Source organism: Takifugu flavidus, chromosome 2, assembly GCF_003711565.1.
Source record: "Takifugu flavidus isolate HTHZ2018 chromosome 2, ASM371156v2, whole genome shotgun sequence".
In the NCBI taxonomy this organism is placed as follows: Eukaryota; Metazoa; Chordata; class Actinopteri; order Tetraodontiformes; family Tetraodontidae; genus Takifugu; species Takifugu flavidus.
The window spans coordinates 700,896-724,742 of record NC_079521.1 but is presented as its reverse complement, the minus strand read 5'-3'; the positions used below and the strand labels follow the sequence as shown (position 1 = coordinate 724,742).

General features: G+C 52.6%; 1 protein-coding gene across 1 annotated transcript; it reads right to left on the bottom strand.

Moving 5' to 3' along the window:
- Positions 1 to 1,363: 1,363 nt before the first annotated feature.
- chsy1 (chondroitin sulfate synthase 1) lies at positions 1,364 to 23,803 on the bottom strand. Its single transcript, XM_057025072.1, has 3 exons — positions 22,918 to 23,803; positions 21,488 to 21,983; positions 1,364 to 3,960 (listed from the first exon to the last, which is right to left on the bottom strand). Exons 1-3 carry the CDS (start codon positions 23,226 to 23,228, stop codon positions 2,368 to 2,370), a joined length of 2,400 nt encoding a protein of 799 aa, XP_056881052.1. The 5' UTR covers positions 23,229 to 23,803; the 3' UTR covers positions 1,364 to 2,367.
- Between the last annotated feature and the right edge of the window lie 44 nt (positions 23,804 to 23,847).

Below are 23,847 nucleotides of genomic sequence, written 5' to 3'. Positions count from 1 at the left end.
CCCCCACTGCCTCCAGGAGAACATCTCAGGAGGGTTTGGCTCATTTTCAGGAAAAGCTCTGACACACAGATGTCCCACACCTCACTGTGTGTGTGTGTGTGTGTGTGTGTGTGGTGTGTGTGTGTGTGTGTGTGTGTGTGTGTGTGTGTGTGTGTGTGACTTCCAGCTATGACAATGTTGGAGCAGAGAACCTCTCAGGAATTGGACCCAGTGACTCTTCGTGGGGGAAAAGGGAACTTTTACAGGACGTTAAAGCACCAGGAGGCTGTTTTCCTTCTGTCTTTGAAGCCTCTGGCGGTGATGGTGGCCATGGGGGGGTCATGCATAATGGAATGATAAAGATAGCTGCTAGCATCTGGTTTGGCTTAAGCACAGGTAAGAGGCTCAACGTTCTCCACATGGGCTGAAACAGGAACCTTCGTCTTACTTTCACAATCTGCCTCACGTTTCCTTTAACTTGGAATATTTGGGTGCAGCAGCAGATTGATCACTAAATGGTTTGGTTTATAGTCCAGAAGCTTTGGAATGAATGATAAGTATGAGTCCAGTAGCTCGAGGAAAGAGCGAGAATATTCAGCTCTTCGTAGAACTCCAGCATCTAGAGGCTGAGGAGCCAGAAAGTGACGCGAACATCTGTCAAAAACCAGGACCAACAAACAAATAAACATTTTCCTTCCTCCAGGATGACGCTCAGGAGGCTCCCGAAGCCTCCGGGGCGACGCTCGGGAGGCTCCCGAAGCCTCCAGGTTGCTCAGGAAGCTCCTGAAGCCTCCAGGATGATGCTCAGGAGGCTCCCGAAGCCTCCGGGGTGACGCTCAGGAGGCTCCCGAAGCCTCCAGTTCTGAGCAGCAGCTAAACAGACGCGGCTGAAGAGAAGCTCTGCAGAAGCACCTGAGCTCCAGCGTCTGGAACATTCGAGCTGTGCGTCTCTGCATAAAGCGTCCAGCAGCCTGTGTAGCAGATGTCAGGTCCTGTTAGTGGGACATTCTGTCTTTGGTTTCTCTTATTAGTTGAATTCAGATCTCGCTGGTTATTAAATGTTGGACGACTCAGCACTGGTACAAGAGTGTAATAAGAACCAGACTACTTTCAGATCCTGAGCCCGTTGTCCTCGGGGGGGGGGGGGGGGGGGGGGTCTTCTGTCACTTTAGCTCAGAAATCTAAATTACAATCTTTAATTAACCAACTGGGTTTCCCCTTTTAGAGTTTCACAGTGAAGAAACACCTCTGATCTGAAGTCGTGTTGTCATGCAGAGCTGCCTCACTTCTGCTGACTCGGCTCTCTGCGCATCTGTCATTCATCCGCGCGCGTGTTTACGCGCGAGAGCTTGACAGCGAACAAAAGACTGCGCACAATAAAACATGTCTTCCCCCATTTTATTTAATTTAAATATAAAACCGAGCCCAGTTAGGTGGGGCTGAAAGAACGCGAGTTACAAAAAAGATAAAACTAAAAGAAAAGAAGCGGGACTCATCCTGTTACATCATGGTGTAATGCTATAGCGGGACGTTCCGTCCATGGAGTGGGACATACAGGACCAGGACCAGATAGAACACCGAAGCTAAGTAGAAGCGGGACAGACGCCACACCCCCGTCCACTGGGACCAGCCTCAACAGCCTCAAAGGGGACCATGGAAGGAGAAACAGGCGTTGGAGCTGGTGGACCAGAGCGCCGCTGGGGGCCGGAGTCACGACCAGACCCGTCTCTGCCTCGGATAAACAGAGCTGAAGTGTTTACGCTTCACTGTTCAGCCAGTTTCATGTTGCACGAGCACACACACTCACACACACACCCTCTTCTGAAGCAGACTGTGCAAACTCTTTGGTGATTATGAGTTTAGCCAAAAGGAGATAAAACGAACCCACAATCAACCGGGCTCCAGCCTTTCGGCACACGGGTCCGACAGTCGTGTGGTTGACATCAGCTACAAATTCAATAAATTAGACAGCAAAGGGTGAAAATCCAGCAGTTGGGTTTACAGACGGGAAGGAACAGGAACAGTCTCGTGGTCCAAAGCGTGCCGTCGTGAGCGGCGCTGTCCGTACAACAACTGGAGACGCGTGTCCACACACAACCATCAGGTGTCTCTGAGCCTGGGGACCGGGACAGGACACTCCTCCGGGGCCGGGGTCCGTCCGGGCCGCTCAGGCACCAGTGGGTCCAACAACCCTCCAGCAGGTATTGCAAGTAGAGGCCAGCCTGATTAGAAGTTGTTCCTCGCCGTCTTTGTTAAAAAAAAAAAAAAAAAAGATATATTCTGAAAATATATCTACAGTAAGTCTTTTAAAAATAAAAAAATAAATTAGGTAGAGAAACGCCAGCGGGGGAGGGGGCGAACCCGGTCCAGCCTCGGCTTTCCAGTCTCTCATGCTGTCCTGACTGAGTCGTTATTGCCGGCCAGTCTCCTGAAGCCGTGGTCGTTCTTCTCCAGCCAGAGCTCTGCGAGCTGTTGGGTGGAGCCGTGCGACGAGGCTTTGGAGCCCAAGCACATCTTGTACTGCTTGGCCTCCAGGTTGGGGTCACATATGACCGGGTGGTGGATGTGCACGATCCCCGTGTCTGTGCTCCTGAACAACTTGACCCCCGACTGGACAAATTTGTTGAAAAGGTCCACGTCCTCCAGTCCCCAACCCTGTATGGAGGTATCGAACCCTCCAGCTCGAACCAAGTCTCCCTTGTGCACACACACGATCCCGAAGCCGTAGTTCCGCCACAGGCCGGTCTTGGACGTGAAGACGTAGTGGTTGTTGCTGGGCACCTTCCCGGCATACACCACCTTAGGGTCGTACTGGCTGAAGATGATGGGGAAGTAGGCCTGCTCCCCCAGAGCCGTGTTGGCCCGGCATCTTTTGAGGAACTCGCTGGTAAAGAGCAAATCCACGTCGCAGTAGAAAAGCAGGGAGTCGTTGGAAAAATGCAGGGAGCCCACTTCCAGAGCCAGAGCCCTGGAGAAGGAGCCGGTGACCGGCTTTATCTCCATCTCGGCCCGTGGATACTTGATGTGGTACTCCCTCATCAGCTCCACCTGCTTCACCCGCTCGGTGTTGTTGTCCGTGCTGAAGAGCAGGACCAGCAGCTTCACGTTCTGGTTGGGGATCAGGCAAATCCGTTCAAAGTTGGCCATGAAGCGCACAAAGATGTCATAGCGTCCCGACAGGGGCACCAGGATGTTGATTTTCTTCTCCTTGGGCTCGCTCTGGTCCTGGCCGGACGTGGCCAGCTTGAAGGGGACCAGCATCTTAAGGGAGTTTGACAGGAACGAGAGGGAGTCGGAGTCCTTGTTGATGTGACTGGCCAGAGCTCTGGCGTCCATCTCGTCTTCCTCTCTGAACTGGATCTGGCTGAAGGTCTGCTGCAGGTAGGCGTGCCTCCTCACTGGAACCGTCATGGTCTTCCCTTTGTGCTTCTTGTACAGCAGCAGCAGGTCGAGCACGTACTCGGCCCCGTACAGGGGGTTGACTCTCCGGTAACCGTACTGGATTTCCTTGAAATCGATCACCCGCCCCCGCGTCTTGGCGTTGGCGTTGATCATCTCCATAACTTGCATGATGATGTCGTCCAGCGCTTGTCGCTGGGAGGAGTCCATCCCCCGGCGAGGGGGCTGACCATCAGACGCAGAGAACAAGTATTTGCCCGTCAGAAACTCCCACTCCAGAACGTCGTCTCTCTGCTGCGGGTGGAAGCGCATGAACGACGGCGGCATGCCCAGCTGGAGGTTCTCTCGACTGGGCTCCGCCGCGCCGTAGCGCCCCATCTGAACGATCTCCCGGTGGAGCTGGATGGTCCGGTGGCGCAGGTCTGCGATCTTACGGCTGAGCATGTAGCTGTGCAGGCGATACTGGTAGGGGGGGTTCTTGTTGGGGTGCAGCGTGATGGCGCGGTGGATCTTGCTGTTGTGCAGGTCTCGAATGTAACCCTTCTTGTTTGGTTCATAGTTCTCGTAGAAGAGCTGCTGCATCTGCGGAGGCAGAAGAGGAGCCCGTTTAGTATCAACATGGTGGTACTTCAGAGGCAGAATCATTCACAATCGCTCCAATAACTGCTCAGGAAAAGTGTCCCGAGTCATACCCCCCATCCCCCCGAGCGAGTGACTGGGCGATGACCACAGACCTGCCTCGGCTTCACCACCCAACGCTTTATCAAATAGCAGAAAGTGGAAAGTGTAAACATTGAGACAGCTGCCTGGGAGCAGCTGGAAGGAACTCGATCCTGGTCAGAAAGGCAGGATTGTGTGGTGGCTTCCAGGGGAGGGAACAGCTGCAACCTCTGGAAAGTCTAATTTGAGAGGATGGCACTGGAATGCAGCCACAAGCCAGATCCCTGGGGGGGCTGTGCTGGGAATAAGACAGGACAAGTCTGAGACTACAGGAAAGTGATAGCAGAGGCTTTACACGATGGCAGGAAGTGCACGAGCAACTCGTCCATAGTGCTTCCTGCCAGCCAATCAAAGCCCAGTAATCAGGTCAATAACGAAGGTCTTGTTGGGCTGCAGGGGTGAAGGGTCACTCCAGAAATGGGGAATAGTTGTGCTGGTTACAGCTTTAGCTGTTTTTGTGATGTGATGAAGAAACATTGGCCTTAAAAGCTGGTCAGGTCTTCTCAGAGCACCTAGTAGATCAAAGCAAACGCTTTTTCTTTGTTCCTACTCAGAATGAAAATAAGAAAACTGCCTTTCCAGTTTCTCCCGTTTTACAATCCTTTGCTCGGTTTTGGGACCAAAGTTTAAGCTGTGCTGAGTAGTTTCCTGCCTCCCCTGTGGTGAAGAAGAGCTTTGTTCCGGCTCAGACTGCATCCAGCAGGGAAAGCACCAGCGGTCATCTGCTGAAGGGTCGGGGGTCAGGATGTTTATGGCCCCCCCCCACAGCTCCACCGTCATTAACATCCTCCACTTTCATGGTCGCTGCTGTAGCTTACGTCTCATTAATGCCATGTCTTCACAGTCATTAACCTCACAACATCCTGACAGCCAACAGACTAGTTACAGGTTATGTGGAGGCTTGTCGCCCCCCCCCCCCCCCCCCCACCTCCCGAAACGTTGACTCCAGCTGAAGAGTCCAGCCAGAAGAGTCTTGAGTTTTAAACAAAAGCAGGTGAATCTTTTCAAGCTGGAATTGTAACCTAATAATAGCTTAAAGCTCCGTTAATGACTTTGGATAATTCTTGAGGTCTCTCTAAAAAACAAAGGCAACAATTTGGGGTTCAGGGATTTAGGATTTAAGGGCATTTTCTGGCTGTACACACCTAAACACACACACAGACACACACACACACACACACACACACACACACACACACACACACACACCTTTCTCCAGAGAACTGGAGCAGTGACGGAGCAGACACCCACAGCTACACTGAGCAAGCACTGACATGTTTGCTTCAACCGCTGCTTTGGTTTACTCATCCATTTGCACACCTGGTAGGTCAGAGATGACCTCATTGACACATTTCCTTGTAGTTGTGTAGTTTGTCTGCTTCTCTTCCTCCTTATTAAAGGATAGGAGTTAGGGGTTAAGGGTTAGGAGCTAGGGGTTCAGAGTTAGGGTTAGGATTCAAGGGTTAGGGTCAAAAGTTAAGGGTTAAGAGCTAAGGGTGAGGGTTAGGATTTAAGGGTTAGGGGCTAGGGGTTAGGAGTTAGGGTCAAAAGTTAAGGGTTAAGGGCTAAGGGTTAGGGTTAAGATTTAAGGGTTAAGGGCTAAGGGTTAGGGTTAGGATTTAAGGGTTAGGGTCAAAAGTTAAGGGTCAAATGTTAAGGGTTAGGGTTAGAATTTAAGGGTTAGGGGCTAAGGGTTAGGGTTAGAATTCAAGGGTTAGGGGCTAGGGGTTAGGGTTAGGATTTAAGGGTTAGGGTCAAAAGTTAAGGGTCAAATTTTAAGGGTTAGGGTTAGAATTTAAGGGTTAGGGGCTAAGGGTTAGGGTTAGGATTTAAGGGGTTAGGGGCTAGGAGTTAGGGGTTAGGATCAAAAGTTAAGGGTTAGGGGATAGGGGTAGGAGTTAAGGGTTAGGGGTTAATGTCAGGGGTCTCTCTTCATATTCAGCCATGATGTTCCCTTTCTGACAGAGCTAAAGCCACTAACATCAGGCTGTTATCTGACCATTTCAGCCCCCCCCCCCCCCCCACACACACACACACAGGCAGCAGCTCTTACTCAGACAGCAGTTGACAGTCTCACGTCTTAACTCACACAACACTTAAACTCCACCAAGATGGCAGGTGTGATGGGTGTGTTTGACGTGCTAGCTCTTTGTGTAGCTCACGCTTTAGGACCTGCTGTGAATTTGCGACCCATGAAGGGCCGCTGGTTACGACGGCCATAACGTTGTAACGACTAGGAAGAGGAGTGGACGTGGTTGTATCGGCTGCTCGTCACAGAGGAACAAAGGAGAATTATTGTCTCAATCAGGAGAAGACTAATCATGATTTAGTGCTACCAGCTGGACAGGACGCTGGACAGGACCGGTGATCCAGACGTGGCACAGCCACCACCGCCAGGCCCACATCTGGTACCACAGAGAGTTCTCCTCTTCCTAAATGGACAGGTATGAACAGGTGTTTAGTTCTGTCAGGTAGGAACTAAGGCTCTGTGAGGAAAAAGAGGTTCTGGTGGTCATGGTGACGTTTAAATCTCTTCAAGGCATCTAGAACCCGTTCAATCAGGAGCTGGTGCCAAAGAGGACCGGCTATGGCTCCTCAGCTCGTAGCTGTGATCCTGCTCCTCCAGACCAGCCGAGCTTGGGTGGATCCACAGCAAGAAGCACTTTGTGACATCACGGCAAAGGCCTAAATTCTAAATTAAAACCTTCCGTGAAAGTGAAGGGAAAATCTGCCCAGTGTTGGGCAGGTTTTTCTTTTTTTTTTATTGTCGAAGGTAATTATAGCTGTTTGTTGGGCAACGGCATACTTGTGGAGTCCTGCTGTTCTCTGGAAGCAGCATTTAGTGAGCCGCCCATGCAGGCTTCAGAGAGAACAAGAACCAAACTGTGGGTGCAGGAAATCTCAGGGACAAGTGATTTTTTACACAAATACGCCCAACGACTGGTAGTCAATGTGCTTCTGAAAGCCTGTAATCGACCTTAGTCGCTGCCTAAACAAGCCCCCACGTCCAACGGAGAACTTTCCCCGACGTCTCAACACACGTTCCTGTTGGGAGCGCCGACTCGAGTCCCGAGTCGGAGACCAGGAACCAGTCAGGGCACCACGTCCCAAGGTTTGTCCTGTCATAGGGGTTCCTCCTCTAGAGGCTCAAAACACAAAGGAAATGGACCGTAGACAAACCTGACTCTGACCCTGACCCTGACCCTGCCGGTCTAAAATCAACCTTCACAGCTGAAGGAACCCAGCAGAATACACCAATTAGACACAACAAAGCACACAGAAATACACAACAACAACAACAACAAGCTGCTGGCTGCATTAAATACAAGGATGTCCTGGGAGGAACTGGGACAAGATCATGTTATGTGGAGGGAAATCCATCCATCATCCATCCATCCATCCATCATCCATCCATCCATCATCCATCCATTAATTAACCATCCATCCATCCATCATCCATCCATCCATCCATTAACCATCCATCCATCCATCATCCATCCATCCATCATCCATCCATTAATTAACCATCCATCCATCCATCATCCATCCATCCATCCATTAACCATCCATCCATCCATCATCCATCCATCCATCATCCATCCATCCATTAACCATCCATCATCCATCCATCCATTAACCATCCATCCATCCATCATCCATCCATCCATTAACCATCCATCATCCATCCATCCATCATCCATCCATCCATCCATTAACCATCCATCATCCATCCATCCATTAACCATCCATCCATCCATCATCCATCCATCCATTAACCATCCATCATCCATCATCCATTAACCATCCATCATCCATCCATCATCCATCCATCCATTAACCATCCATCATCCATCACCCATCCATCCATCCATCCATCCATCCATCCATTAACCATCCATCACCCATCATCCATCCATCCATCCATTAACCATCCATCACCCATCCATCCATCCATCCATTAACCATCCATCCATCCATCCATCATCCATCCATCCATTAACCATCCATCATCCATCACCCATCCATCCATCCATCCATTACCATCCATCACCCATCCATCCATCCATCCATTAACCATCCATCACCCATCCATCCATCCATCCATTAACCATCCATCCATCCATCATCCATCCATCCATTAACCATCCATCCATCCATCACCCATCCATCCATCCCCCATCCATCATCTATTAACCACCCATCCATCCATCACCCATCCATCCATCACCCATCCATCCACCATCCATCAACCATCCATCACCCACCCATCCACCATCCATCACCCATCCATCACCCACCCATCCACCATCCATCACCCATCCATCCATCATCCACCCATCCATTAGTGATGGGACGAGCGACACTGGTGCGTCAACACTGTGCCGAGAGCTCTAGAGTGAAACCCCGTATCGGTGCGTGTATCGCTTTAAGAAAGAATCACGTGACCGATACAGGAATTGTATCGTTTGGATGGGCCGCGCCAAAGTGTGTTTACAAGGAAACAGACTGTATCGACATGTCGTGGGTTTGTTGGATGGAGTTTTGCAGTTGCGCAATTATGGATTGTTCTAAGAAGTTTTCCCCAGTGTGCAATAATTTTGATCTTGTGACTCCAAACAAGGGAAATCTTTTTACTTTGAGCATTGTTTACTGTTGTATACAATTTTTAACGGTGGCGCTTTATCAGTTTATCAAGTGAATGAGCTGTGATACATATGATAGTCAAGTCAAGAGCCTTACAGTTGCTTTATTCATTTTATAGGGTGTCTGTTTATTTAACAAGTGAATGCAATGCGCCACCTTAGTCTTTACTCTGTTCTAGTAAGAGGTTTGAATTGAAGTGCATCAACTTGCACCTAAAACTCTCTGCTCACCATCGTCATCTGCACCGTGTGAAAGAGGATTTTCTAAGGCCGGGGAGCTGGTGTCTAAGAGGAGAAATCGCCTCCAAAAACTTTTGTTCCTCAATAAAAATTCATAAACTAGTCACCTTTTTGTATTATTTCATATGATTTAACAGTTAACAAAAAATGTGTGTACATAAGTAAAAATTGTAACTGTGAATTGTAACTCAAATTTGCTATATTTTACAGACCAACTCAGTTTAGCAAACAAGGAATTCCTTTACCTGCAATCATTTTATAACTACTGCAGGGTCACTAGTGGGTGAGCAACACAGTATCAATACAGTGCCCACACAGTTTGTGGAGTGTGTCAATACACTCCTGAGGTATCATCGTCCCATCACTACCATCCATTAACCAGCCATCCATCCATCCATCACCCATCCATCCATCTATTAACCACCCATCATCCATTAACCACCCATCATCCATTAACCACCCATCATCCATTAACCAGCCATCCATCCATCTATTAACCATCCATCATCCATCCATCCATCTATTAACCATCCATCATCCATCCATCCATCTATTAACCACCCATCATCCATCCATCATCCATCCATCCATCTATTACCATCCATCATCCATCATCCATCCACCCATCCATCCATCCATTAACCAGCCATCCATCCATCCATCCATCTATTAACCACCCATCATCCATCCATCCATCCATCTATTAACCACCCATCATCCATCCATCACCCATCCATCCATCTATAACCACCCATCATCCATCCATCACCCATCCATCCATCCATTAACCAGCCATCCATCCATCCATCCATCCATCTATTAACCACCCATCATCCATCCATCACCCATCCATCCATCTATTAACCACCATCATCCATCCATCACCCATCCATCCATCTATTAACCATCCATCATCCATCCATCATCCATCCATCCATCTATTAACCATCCATCACCATCCATCCATCTATAACCATCCATCATCCATCCATCACCCATCCATCCATCCATCTATTAACCATCCATCACCCATCCATCCATCTATTAACCATCCATCACCATCCATCCATCCATTAACCAGCCATCCATCCATCTATTAACCAGCCATCATCCATCCATCACCCATCCATCCATCTATTAACCATCCATCACCCATCCATCCATCTATTAACCATCCATCACCCATCCATCCATCCATTAACCAGCCATCCATCCATCAATTAACCACCCATCATCCATCCATCACCCATCCATCCATCTATTAACCATCCATCATCCATCCATCACCCATCCATCCATCTATTAACCATCCATCATCCATCCATCACCCATCCATCATCCATCCATCCATCCATCCATCCATCTATTAACCACCCATCATCCATCCATCCATCTATTAACCACCCATCATCCATCCATCCATCATCCATCCATCCATCCATCTATTAACCACCCATCATCCATCCATCCATCTATTAACCACCCATCATCCATCCATCCATCTATTAACCACCCATCATCCATCCATCCATCTATTAACATCCATCATCCATCCATCCATCTATTAACCATCCATCATCCATCCATCACCCATCCATCCATCCATTAACCATCCATCCATCCATCCATTAACCATCCATCATCCAATCATCCATCCATCAAGCATCAACCATCATCCATCCATCCATCCATTAACCATCCATCATCCATCCATCCATCCATCCATCATCCATCCATCCATCATCCATCCATCAAACATCATCCATCCATCCATCCACAAATATAGATCCATCCATGGAGTTCACCTGTCCCCCCCTTGCATGTCTTTATTCTTGGGGGGGGGGCAGGAGTGAATGGAGAGAGGCCACACAGATGCAGGGAACATGCAAACTACACACAGCGAAGCAAAGGATTCAAACCCAGGACCTTCTGGAGCACGATGCTACCTCCAGCAGCAGCTAAACCCCAGGAGAGGTTTGGTCAGTGTGCTTGTCAGGTAGCATTGCTGCAGATGTTTGCTGCAGATGTTGAGGAGCGTGTGGGGAGTTCAGCTGTCCCGTCCCTCCTCCAGCCCTGCAGCCTGCCTGGAGGAGGAGGAACTGTTGGGGTGTGAGGAACTAATTACAGCCCTGCCTCTGTGTGATCCCAGGATGGTACAGCGGTGGGCTGCTTCCAGATGTCACCACTGACCTACGTGGAGGCCTGGGAAACTGCCCCCCCTCGCAGAAAATAGCAGCCATGTTAGCTTTTAGCTGTTCTGACTGACCACCAAATATGCACCAGGGGCCACAGCTCACTTCTTCGATTAGCTACAACTTTCCTGTCATTATTGGGGGGGGGGGTGACGCTATGCTGCTGCTATGGTTGCTAACCGTGAGGGTTGCTAGGGTTTCAGAGGACTTTCAAAGGTTCAGTTTCCGACACACATGGACGTTAGCGGCCACAGAACAAACCCAGAAATGAAATGTTTGCTATGAAGCATCCAGCCCACATTTCATAGGATTCTACAGAGGATGTATAGAATTCATTGGCCTTTAAAGGCCCGAGTTTCTGGAATGAATATAGAAGCTGGCTGCATATAGACGCTGGCAGCATATAGACGCTGGCAGCATATAGACGCTGGCAGCATATAGACGCTGGCAGCATATAGACGCTGGCTGCATATAGAAGCTGGCTGCATATAGAAGCTGGCAGCATATAGACGCTGGCTGCATATAGACGCTGGCAGCATATAGACGCTGGCTGCATATAGACGCTGGCTGCATATAGACGCTGGCTGCATATAGACGCTGGCAGCATATAGAAGCTGGCTGCATATAGACGCTGGCTGCATATAGACGCTGGCTGCATCCTGTAGGAGGAGTTACCGGGAAGGTCAAAGTAGGCTGGGTCAATACTGATATCACCATTTGGTTAAAAATATAGCCTGTCCCGGTCCCTATAATGTAGTCTGTCCCGGTCCCTAGAGGTAGCCTGTCCCGGTCCCTATAGGCAGCCTGTCCCGGTCCCTATAATGTAGTCTGTCCCGGTCCCTAGAGGTAGCCTGTCCCGGTCCCTATGGGCAGCCTGTCCCGGTCCCTATAATGTAGCCTGTCCCGGTCCCTATAATGTAGCCTGTCCCGGTCCCTATAGGCAGCCTGTCCCGGTCCCTATAATGTAGTCTGTCCCGGTCCCTATGGGCAGCCTGTCCCGGTCCCTATGGGCAGCCTGTCCCGGTCACTATAGGCAGCCTGTCCCGGTCCCTATAATGTAGTCTGTCCCAGTCCCTATAGGTAGCCTGTCCCGGTCCCTATAATGTAGTCTGTCCCGGTCCCTATGGGCAGCCTGTCCCGGTCCCTATGGGTAGCCTGTCCCGGTCCCTATAATGTAGTCTGTCCCGGTCCCTATGGGCAGCCTGTCCCGGTCCCTATGGGTAGCCTGTCCCGGTCCCTATAATGTAGTCTGTCCCGGTCCCTATAGGCAGCCTGTCCCGGTCCCTATAATGTAGTCTGTCCCAGTCCCTATAGGTAGCCTGTCCGGGTTGCTATAGGCAGCCTATATAGTAACATGTAGATATACTGTATATGTCATATGTAAACGTGGCCTGTCTCCAAGCCAGATTCCAACCTTTCTGGTTATTCTAAAATAACACAACAGGAACTTTTGGAGTGGACTTTAGCCTGTTCTAATGGTAGTTTATCATATTTCCATTCATCTAACAGAATGTACCAAGAAGGCTTTTATTACTTTTATGAGCAACAAAGTGAAATAAAATCACTTATTTGTCAAAGAAGGGGAACATTTCTCTCACTCCAGTAGGATGATTTTATTTTAAACTTGTACTGGTTTGTACTGGTTTGATGTGGTTTGTCTTGCTGCCCAGCTGGAGGAAGCTGTGTGCTCTGCCTGCTTCTGCTCTGCGTCTCCACTCAGACATCTGCTGAGAGCAGCACAACAGCATCTTCACAAACCACCGAGTCAGACCAAGATGACAACACCAGCGGCACAACGCAGTCAGCAGTCGGGCCGACTGGCAAAAGTGACTTTCCAGCGGCCTTGTGCTGCTGTGCTGCTTCGCTCAGCCCTGAGCTACTGTAAGTGTTCATCGTCTAAGAATGTGATGAATCTGAGCAACGCTGAGAACATTAAAAAACTCCATTTATCACCACCTCCCAATAAATGTTGAGTCAATCAGAGACCTTAGAATCTTTCTATAGCTGACTGGGAGCCAGTTTAGAAGCAGAGTTATGTGTTCTGGTCTTTGTTCTGGTCAAAGCAGCAGCAGTAGCAGTAGCAGAGCAGTAGTAGCAGAGCAGTAGTAGCAGCAGTAGCAGTAGCAGAGCAGTAGCAGCAGTAGCAGCAGTAACAGAGCAGTAGCAGCAGTAGCAGCAGAGCAGTAGCAGAGCAGTAGTAGCAGTAGCAGTAGCAGTAGCAGAGCAGTAGTAGCAGTAACAGAGCAGTAGCAGCAGTAGTAGCAGCAGAGCAGTAGCAGCAGCAGCAGTAGTAGCAGCAGCAGCAGCAGCAGCAGTAGTAGCAGCAGTAGCAGCAGTAGTAGCAGCAGCAGCAGCAGTAGTAGCAGCAGCAGTAGCAGCAGCAGTAGCAGCAGCAGTAGCAGCAGCAGTAGCAGCAGCAGTAGCAGCAGTAGCAGCAGCAGCAGTAGCAGCAGCAGTAGTAGCAGCAGCAGCAGCAATAGTAGTAGCAGCAGCAGCAGTAGCAATAGTAGTAGCAGCAGCAGCAGTAGCAATAGTAGTAGCAGCAGCAGCAGTAGCAATAGTAGTAGCAGCAGCAGCAGTAGCAGCAGCAGTAGCAGCAGCAGTAGCAGCAGGAGCAGCAGCAATAGTAGTAGCAGCAGCAGCAGTAGCAGTAGCAGCAGTAGGAGCAGCAGCAGCAGTAGGAGCAGCAGCAGTAGTAGCAGCAGCAGTAGCAATAGTAGTAGCAGCAGCAGTAGTAGCAGCAGCAGCAGCAGCAGTAGCAATAGTAGTAGCAGCAGCAGTAGTAGCAGCAGCAGTAGCAGCAGCAGCAGTAGCAATAGTAGTAGCAGCAGTAGCAGCAGTAGCAGCAGCAGCAGCAGCAGCAATAGTAGCAGCAGCAGTAGTAGCAGCAGCAGTAGCAGCAGCAGCAGTAGCAGCAGCAGCAGTAGCAGTAGCAATAGTAGCAGCAGCAGTAGCAGCAGCAGCAGTAGCAGTAGCAATAGTAGCAGCAGCAGTAGCAGCAGCAGTAGCAATAGTAGCAGCAGCAGTAGCAGCAGCAGCAGTAGCAGTAGCAATAGTAGCAGCAGCAGCAGCAGCAGTAGCAATAGTAGCAGCAGCAGCAGCAGCAGCAGCAGCAGCAGTAGCAGCAGCAGCAGCAGCAGTAGCAATAGTAGCAGCAGCAGCAGCAGTAGCAGCAGCAGCAGCAGTAGCAGTAGCAATAGTAGCAGCAGCAGCAGTAGCAGCAGCAGCAGCAGCAGCAGTAGCAGTAGCAATAGTAGCAGCAGCAGCAGTAGCAGCAGCAGCAGCAGTAGCAATAGTAGCAGCAGCAGTAGCAGCAGCAGCAGCAGTAGCAATAGTAGCAGCAGCAGTAGCAGCAGCAGCAGCAGCAGTAGCAGTAGTAGCAGCAGTAGTAGTAGCAGCAGCAGCAGTAGCAGTAGTAGTAGCAGCAGTAGCAGCAGCAGTAGCAGCAGCAGCAGTAGCAGTAGCAGTAGCATAGTAGTAGCAGCAGTAGGAGCAGCAGCAGTAGCAGCAGCAGCAGCAGCAGTAGCAATAGTAGTAGCAGCAGCAGTAGCAGCAGTAGTAGCAGTAGCAGTAGCAGTAGCAATAGTAGCAGCAGCAGCAGTAGCAGCAGCAGCAGCAGTAGCAATAGTAGCAGCAGCAGTAGCAGCAGCAGCAGCAGTAGCAATAGTAGCAGCAGCAGTAGCAGCAGCAGCAGCAGCAGCAGTAGCAGTAGTAGTAGCAGCAGTAGTAGTAGCAGCAGCAGCAGTAGCAGTAGTAGTAGCAGCAGTAGCAGCAGCAGTAGCAGCAGCAGCAGCAGCAGTAGTAGCAGTAGCAGCAGCAGTAGCAGTAGTAGTAGCAGCAGTAGCAGCAGCAGCAGCAGTAGCAGTAGCAGCAGCAGCAGTAGTAGTAGCAGCAGTAGGAGCAGCAGCAGCAGCAGTAGTAGCAGCAGCAGCAGTAGCAGCAGTAGTAGTAGCAGCAGCAGCAGTAGCAGCAGTAGTAGTAGCAGCAGTAGCAGCAGTAGCAGCAGTAGCAGCAGTAGCAGCAGCAGCAGTAGTAGCAGTAGCAGCAGCAGTAGCAGCAGCAGCAGCAGCAGTAGCAGCAGTAGCAGTAGCAGTAGCAGACCGAAGGTTTTCCCTTAAATCTCCAACCAGGCATCGCCTAAACAACATGCTTACGGCTTTTGTTAGCATGTGGCTACAACATAATTAGGACGTCAAAGAAAACCTGAGGCTACACTGTACCTGGGGCCCACGTGCGCGGAGCTGAGAGAGACACAGTCATGCTCTGGTTTCCTGTTCAGAACGGCCTCCTCACCTCTCCCGACCTTGCTGGAGCTGCAACCCGAGTCCAGTACAAACTCCAAGCTGCTGCTGTCCACAAAGACACCTTTCTACTCCGGCAGCTACGTTAGCTACAAGCGCTCCGTACGCATGAACACTCTACCAACACTTTAGCCCGACTTTTTCCAGCGCCGACATGCTGAGGAAAACTGGTTTCCTTATTAGAGCAAACACATGGAGGTACTGTCCCCGAAGCCTCCTCTGCCCTCAGCAACGCTCTTAGCAACCATTTACTGGACGAGGAGGAGAGCCGAGAGGGACAGGACAGCGACGGGACGTGTCCACGTGGTAGCGTTCAAACCTGGGACTGCAGTTTGTGTCTGAGCGATACGGCTGGAGACAGGGTTATCTCCAGCACGCCGCCTCCTTATCTGACCTTGGTGTGCTTGGTGATCGGCCTTGCCGATCTCTGGCGGCTGCGCGCTTTTATCGCGGCCGACGAAAACGACTGAAATTCCGACCCCCGGTCGATCGGGTAGGAGGTAGAAGGCCGTTTAAGTGGTGTCACTTCCTGCTGCTGCGTCTCATCTATGAGGAGGAAACACATGGCGGAGATCCGCGGGGGCCTTTGTAAGACTCTTACGACCTAATCTCCTTTAATTAGGTGCACCTGGCTTCACTACCAGGGTGAGTGACTGTGATAGGAGTCATTATGGAAGGAGCAGGAGGGGAGGAGGCACCTCAGGCCCCCGGAGAACCGGCAGGGGACGGACAGCTGCCCTCAATGGGCGCGCAGGAAGGGACTCGGCTAATCATAGCGAGCCCAGCGGAGGGGGCTGGCGCAGGCCGCTAGAGATAAAGCTGAACGTTGGTGGCTCGTTAGGGGCTCGTTAGAGGCGGCCTCAAGGCCGCTCTGCTCCGTACATCACTGCAGGCACGCTCCTGCTCCAACCAGCCCGAGGACGTCCGTCCCATCAATGAGGCACAAAGACTTTGGCCTGGAGCTCAGGAAACCGACCCAGGTGCTGAAAGTCAACTTCCATCCATCCAAGCGTCCTAGATGCCCAGATGCATGATGGGAAAAGAGACCTCAAAACCAACACTTGGGCTGGGTAGTGCAGACAGACAGACAGGCAGACACAGGCAGACACATACAGACAGACACAGACAGACACAGGCAGACACAGGCAGACACAGGCAGACACAGACACAGGCAGACACAGGCAGACACAGACAGACACAGACAGACACAGACACAGGCAGACAGACACAGGCAGACAGACACAGGCAGGCAGACACAGGCAGACACAGACACAGGCAGACACAGACACAGGCAGGCAGACACAGGCAGACACAGACACAGGCAGACACAGGCAGACACAGACAGACACAGACAGACACAGACAGACACAGACAGACACAGACACAGGCAGACAGACACAGGCAGACAGACACAGGCAGACACAGACAGACACAGACAGACACAGACAGACACAGACAGACAGGCAGACACAGGCAGACACAGGCAGACAGACACAGACAGACACAGACAGGCAGGCAGACACAGGCAGACAGGCAGACACAGGCAGACACAGGCAGACAGACACAGACAGACACAGGCAGACACAGGCAGACACAGGCAGACACAGACAGACAGACACAGACAGACAGACACAGACAGACAGGCAGACACAGGCAGACACAGGCAGACACAGACAGACAGACACAGACAGACACAGACAGACAGACAGGCAGGCAGACACAGGCAGACACAGACAGACAGGCAGACACAGGCAGACAGACAGACACAGACAGACAGGCAGACACAGGCAGACACAGGCAGACACAGGCAGACACAGGCAGGCAGACACAGGCAGACACAGGCAGACACAGACACAGACACAGGCAGACACAGGCAGACACAGGCAGACACAGGCAGACAGACAGACAGACGATGGAACCAAGCGATGCTGCCGATCAAAAGCAGAGCTCCGACGGTCACATAGCAACCACCTGACCGGCTGCGTAGCAACATAGTTTACATTCCCAACAAGACGTATGGTTGCCCCTGGCAACCCTCCAAACAAACACTGTCCTTGGCGTTACTGCCACAGCACCTGCTGAAGACGCCATCTGAGCACCTCTTCCATCGTCCTGCTCAGCTGAAGCTGCCGAATTCCTGATCGACACAGGTAAGATCCACCTGGAGTTCCACCTCTGTGTGTGTGTGTGTGTGTGTGGTGTGTGTGTGTGTGTGTGTGTGTGTGTGTGTGTGTGTGTGTGTGGCGGACAGAGGTGGAAAGCTTCCTGCTGCACACCCTGCTGCCACGATCAGAGCGAGTGTACGTGATGTCGGACCAGGAGGAACGTGTGAAGCTGCAAACCCACCAAGAGCATCAAACCCTGTCGTCAACAGTCTCATCTCTTGGGTGGGCGGAGCCTCTGGTCGGGGCCGCCGGCCCTCTTCGCCAACGTGGCTCCGTCACGCGGGGCTACGATAAGTAAAAATGGGGATTTTACTTATCCTAAAAGAGCGTCGGCAGCCCTGCAGTGTGTCTCCGAGCTGCCCGTTCTGTCACCCAGCCGGTCAGACCATCGGACCCGATTAGATCTGGCACGTGGGTGTCGGAGGAAACCAAAGGTTAAAAATAACGTTGCAAACGGTGACATCAAACGCTGGTGACGCCGCAGTGTTGTGTGCTGCCCTGGTTTCACCGTCACGTATTATTTCACAGACGGACCAGTGTCAACTCCTCCAGAACCAACGGAGGAACTGCCAGTGGAGGCTTGCTCCTAAAATAAGGCTACGCCCTTGGGAAAGAGCCTGGACACCTTCTGGAGGGGACTCTTCTGAACCACCTGAACATTAGCTGTTAGCATTAGCTTGGAAAACCCAGAGCAATAATCTCGCCGCATGGTGTAACCGTAGAAGGTCTGAAGAGAAACACACCACAAACAGACCCTGCTCTGCTGGTACCGCCATGCCGACGTCCTGCAAACATCAGGCGTCCACGTAAGCTGAACAACCGGCTAAAGTGTGACGAGCAGCGACCACACGCCCTCCAACAGTTACGAGAGTTAAAGAGGCGTTGGACGAACCTACGCAGCATGAACCGACGTGTCGCTCAGATCAAAGCCGAGCTCATTTGGACAAACTCAATCAGAAATGAGGAACATGCTGGTTCTGCCAGAGCGAAAGAGGAAGCTAAGAGCACAAAGGAGCTGTTGTTAGCACGATGAGTTTGCATGTAAGACTGTACACTCTGACGGCAGGTTGGCAGCCCCGCAAGCTGCTCTGGAGAAAATTAGGATTAGTGGCTGGACCTGCGGCCCTCAGCAGTGCAGCCTTGTGATTCCCATTAGCTGTGCAGGGAAACAGGGATTCCTCCCAGCTCCTCACTAGCAACAGCAATCAGACAGCACGGAGTAAACGCATCAGCTGCTCAGCCGCTAATGCTACTGCCACAGGACCCAGCTCTGGGTCTGCATGGGGGAGGGTGGGGGAGGGTGGGGGAGGGTTGGGGAGGGTTGGGCAGGGTGGGGGAGGGTGGGGGAGGGTTGGTCAGGGTTGGTGAGGGTGGGGGAGGGTTGGTCAGGGTGGGGGAGGGTTGGTCAGGGTGGGTGAGGGTGGTCAGGGTTGGTCAGGGTGGGGCAGGGTTGGTCAGGGTTGGTGAGGGTTGGTGAGGGTGGGTGAGGGTGAGTCGGGGTGGGTGAGGGTTGGGGAGGGTTGGTGAGGGTTGGGGAGGGTGGGTCAGGGTTGGTCAGGGTGGGGCAGGGTTGGTCAGGGTTGGGGAGGGTGGGGGAGGGTTGGTCAGGGTTGGGGAGGGTGGGGGAGGGTTGAGGAGGGTGGGTCAGGGTGGGGGAGGGTGGGTGAGGGTTGGGGAGGGTGGGGCAGGGTTGGTGAGGGTGGGGGAGGGTTGAGGAGGGTGGGTCAGGGTTGGTCAGGGTTGGTGAGGGTGGGTGAGGGTGAGTCGGGGTGGGTGAGGGTTGGTCAGGGTTGGGGAGGGTGGGGCAGGGTTGGTCAGGGTTGGTGAGGGTGGGTGAGGGTTGGTCAGGGTGGGTGAGGGTGGGTGAGGGTGGGTGAGGGTTGGTGAGGGTGGGTGAGGGTGGGTGAGGGTGGGTGAGGGTTGGTGAGGGTACAGCAAATATAGTTAGCACAAGTAACAATTCCAGAGGGAATCAAACTGTGTTCTAAAGCCCAACAACCCACAGCCCAGCCAGGCTTTGACCAGTTCCACTGGTTGCTACTAGACTCCAAATGTTACTAACACACACACACACAGACACACACACACACACACACACACACACACACACACACACACACACACACACAGACACACCCAACGCTGATGCATCTCATGCTAATTCAGCCACCAGCATCAGTGTTTATTTATGCACCAGCGTTAGCATTTATTTGCTCTTCGGCCTCGCTGGCGGCGCCCCCCCTTTAGCATAACAAAAAGCTGCTGCTGAGGAGAGTCAGCGCGGCGCTAACAGGAAGTCTGAAACTACGTGAGGTTAGCTGTGGAGAATGTGTGGCGGTGGGGGAGGTGAGGGAGAGGAAAAACACACACTGATAAGAGTGTGTTGAGGCATCACTCCCAAGGGTTGCTGGTTGACTTCCTGTGGATGGGCTGAGCCCGAGAGCTCCACAAATAAACGTCAACTGACGACCAGATAAGAGAAGAGCCTAACGACCTCACGGGTGGGTCGCTGCCCTCGTTAGCAAACCAGCCAACTCCCAAAGACTTGATGGTGTCGGTCACGTTAAAAAGACAACTAGCACTGCCCGAACCTTCGAGCAAACCCGCAGCAGGCCTATGGGACGAGCCGTCACCGGGCAATCCTGATATGTGATCTAATAATAACCTCTATAGGTAACAGATGTGAGGCTTAACTACCTGGTGTGATGCCAAGGGAGGACTGGATGACCCAACACCGGCTCTTCTGAGGAAATCTGGCGAGTTTACCGCAACCCGGACTGAACGGGCCCCCCCACGAGTTTGTCTTTACGACACAGTTCCTCCAGGGTTTCCTGCCTCTTGCTCATTATCTGCAGTGTAATGCATGCTGGGATGGACATAACCGTCCTGCTTCTATGTATAGACCTTGGAGCAGCCTGCCTCACGGTCCCGTGCTCCAGTCAGCCCACTACATTCCACCGTTACACACTTTAAAGGGTGCAAACCTGTGGAATGCGGAGTGAAACGCACAAACGCACGCTGTGTCGGGGCCAGTTGTGACAGAATGCAGAGCAAATTAACCACCAAATCCTCGGGGGGGGGGCCACGCGCTGGCAGGGCTTCTGCACGTTAAGGAGATTAAAAAGTCTGCGCGCTGCGAGCGTGCGTGGGCAGGGAAAGGGAAACATTCCACACGAGCGCGACCCCTCATGACCGGGGGCCACCACAGCAGCGACGGTCACACTGGAGCACAAGTGTGAAACCCCCCCCCCCCCGCCAGGCCGTGACGGACGAGGCCGCTGGAACCACCGGCATTCATCATGGCCGCCGTGTGGCCTCCAGAAGTCTTCAAAGGGAAACAGCATCCAAAAGCACCAGCCTGGCCCCGCCCCCAGGACCAGCCTGGCCCCGCCCCCAGGACCAGCCTGGCCCCGCCCCCCTAATGTGGCCCAGTTAATAACTGTTGGACAGGAAACAAACGCAACTGCGCTGCGCCTCTAAACGTGGCCAGTAAACAGTTCGGCCTCTAAAGCCGCCACCACTGAGGAGCTTTTGTTGGTCCGGGAAGGAATGCGGTCGGAGTGAAGAGCGGTCACATGAGCCCCCGTCTGTGGCGCGGCCGTGCACAGACATGTCAGGGAGCAGACCGTGCACGCACCCCAGGAGGAAGTTCCTCGGCCCGGACTCCCACGTTTGTGTAAACCACCACGCGGGGCACCGAGTCAGCTTCAACAATGCGCCCGGGGTGAATATTGGCCAACGCCCCCCCCCCACCTTCGCTGCTGTGATGTCACCACCGCGGTACCCACCCTGAAACACATCAAACGGGCCCCGAGCAAGTTCTGTTCGAGCTACGACGGGACTCTTACCTCATAGGACCAGACGCACTGGACGCCGGCGAACCTGCGCACGCAGCGGCCCACCTCCACGTCCTCGTGGGTGGTGTACATCTCCTGCAGGCACTCTCTGATGTGGGGCACCATCCTCTTGAGGACCTCTCTGCTCATGATGACCCCGGGGCCGCCCATGCAGAAGTTCTCTCCGGGCTCCAGGGCCAGTTTTCCGAGTTCATCCCGGGCCCCCATCCCGGTCTGTCCCAGGAAGATGGCCTCGCTGCTGTTGAGGCTGCGCAGGAAGCCTTCCAGCTTCTCGCCTTTGATGTAGACGTCATCGTCGGCCCTCATGAACCACTCGTACTTGTCCAGGTAATGGTCGTGCATGTACTTGAGCATCATGAAGGACTTCTTCTGGGGTGGATACGAGTCGTCCACGTTCCTCAGCGCCACTATAGGGATGGGTATGGAGGTGTCGGAACCTTCGCTGGAGAAGAACTCCACGTGGCCTGGGATGGTCTGTGCCCACGTCCTGTAAACACACAGGGACAAAGGGGACGATTACAGCAGCGAGGCAGCATCGGGGCCCCATTGCCCAGGTGGAGGACACACATCCGGACCAGAGAGCCATTTCCTGGGATGCCCTCCAGCACGGCCTGTTGCCCCAGTAGCTGGGTAATTAACAGAAGATGGGCAGATCATTTAATACTCAGGGTAAAAGAGCTCAGCTTGGATTGTGCCAGCTTGTCTGAAGGAGGAGACGGAGACGAACAGATGCTGTCCCCCGTACTGGACAACACATTCACTGGAGACACAAACGCACAATTGAAGGGGGAAAGTCCACAGTTGCACCGCTCAGGTGACTGGGAGCGTCCCGGGGAGGCCACGCCTTCACTCTTAAGGTCAGTGGACAGGTAAAAGGGTGCATCGCCCCCCCCCCCTCACACGGAGCAGAAAGGGGCAGCTCCTCGGACTGGTGTCCACCGGGGAACCATTGGGACGACCCTCCCCTCACAGGCAGATTTAGACTTCCACCCGATTCCTTCAAACAACCTTCAGATCCATCAGAGCTTAAATCCTCCAGAACCCCCATCTGAATGACCTCTGACCCCAGTCATCAACGAATCCGTTAAAACACGTATTTAAAGGCTGGACTTTAGCAGAGCACAAAGACTTTCATTGTTGAAACGCCACCGTACATTTACAAGAACCAATGGCGCAAAGACGTGCGCGGTAAAGCGGGTCAATGGCACCATCTCGGTGGATCTCCTCCGGGCTGGGGGGCACCGGTCTGGGAGATGGACACCGAGGTGAGACACGCAGCCTTAAGCCCGAGCAGGTCCGTGCCCGGGGCCGGGCCCCTCTCGGCCCAGGTAAGCTTCTAAAGACGGCTCCATGATGGCGCTAATGACAAAGTCACCCTTCTGACGCACCGGGCGGACACAAGCGGCCCTGTTCCGACTCACCTGTGCGCGGCCACGGCTCGGTTGTTCAGGTATTTCTGGGCCGTCATGACACCGACGAAGAGGAACTCGTTGGACCTGGAGCCAGGGTGCTCGGTCGCCGGGGAACCGTTATCCTGCGCGGGCCAGTGGCCCCGGCGGTGCTCCTTCAGGAGCCCGCTGTTCAGTCCACACCCGGCCGGGTTCGCCTTCCGCTTCTGCCCTGCCTTTTTCAGCTCGGTGGCTTTGGGCAGAATGAGCCTGGACGCCAGCGTGAAGCCGACCACCAGCCCCAGCAGGACGCTGAACCACGCTCTTCGGCTCCGACCTGCCATTCCCCAAAAGTTGTGTCCTCGCTGTCGATGGTGGAACGCGGATCTCTCGCAAGCGTCCAATAAAGCATTAAAACACGAAAACCAGCCGTCGTCCGCTCGGCAGCGCGCCCGTGTGACCAGAAACCCGGGCTCCCGGACGCTCGTTCATGGCAGAAAAGCCCTTTCTTCCAGCTGCCTACGTTGCATCGCCGTCGCCTCCTTGAAGCCGCCGCCTGAATCGCTCTCGACCGTTACTCCCGCTCGGCATCAAGCCGCGGGGGGGCGAACACGCACGGTCACGGCTTCAGAGGACACCCGTGGCCTTTAACAGCGGTCCCATCTTTACATTATCTCACTAATGGGCGAGTGTCCGACTGCCAATCTCGCGATCGCGAACGGTTTAACGGTGGTCTGACCCGTCGGGGCTTCCGTAGGAGCTTTTCTCCTCCTCCTCCTGATTGGCTGAGCCCGGGATGGGTGGGTTCCGGAAGTGACGTCTCTCCCCGGCTCCCTTCAGCATTTAATATTCCTGAATAGAGGTTACGTCACTTCACAATAGATTACGGACAATATACTTTCACCATTTAACAGCTTCGACCTAATTATTTAGAGTTTGAATCGCTGTATTTAAATAGTTGAA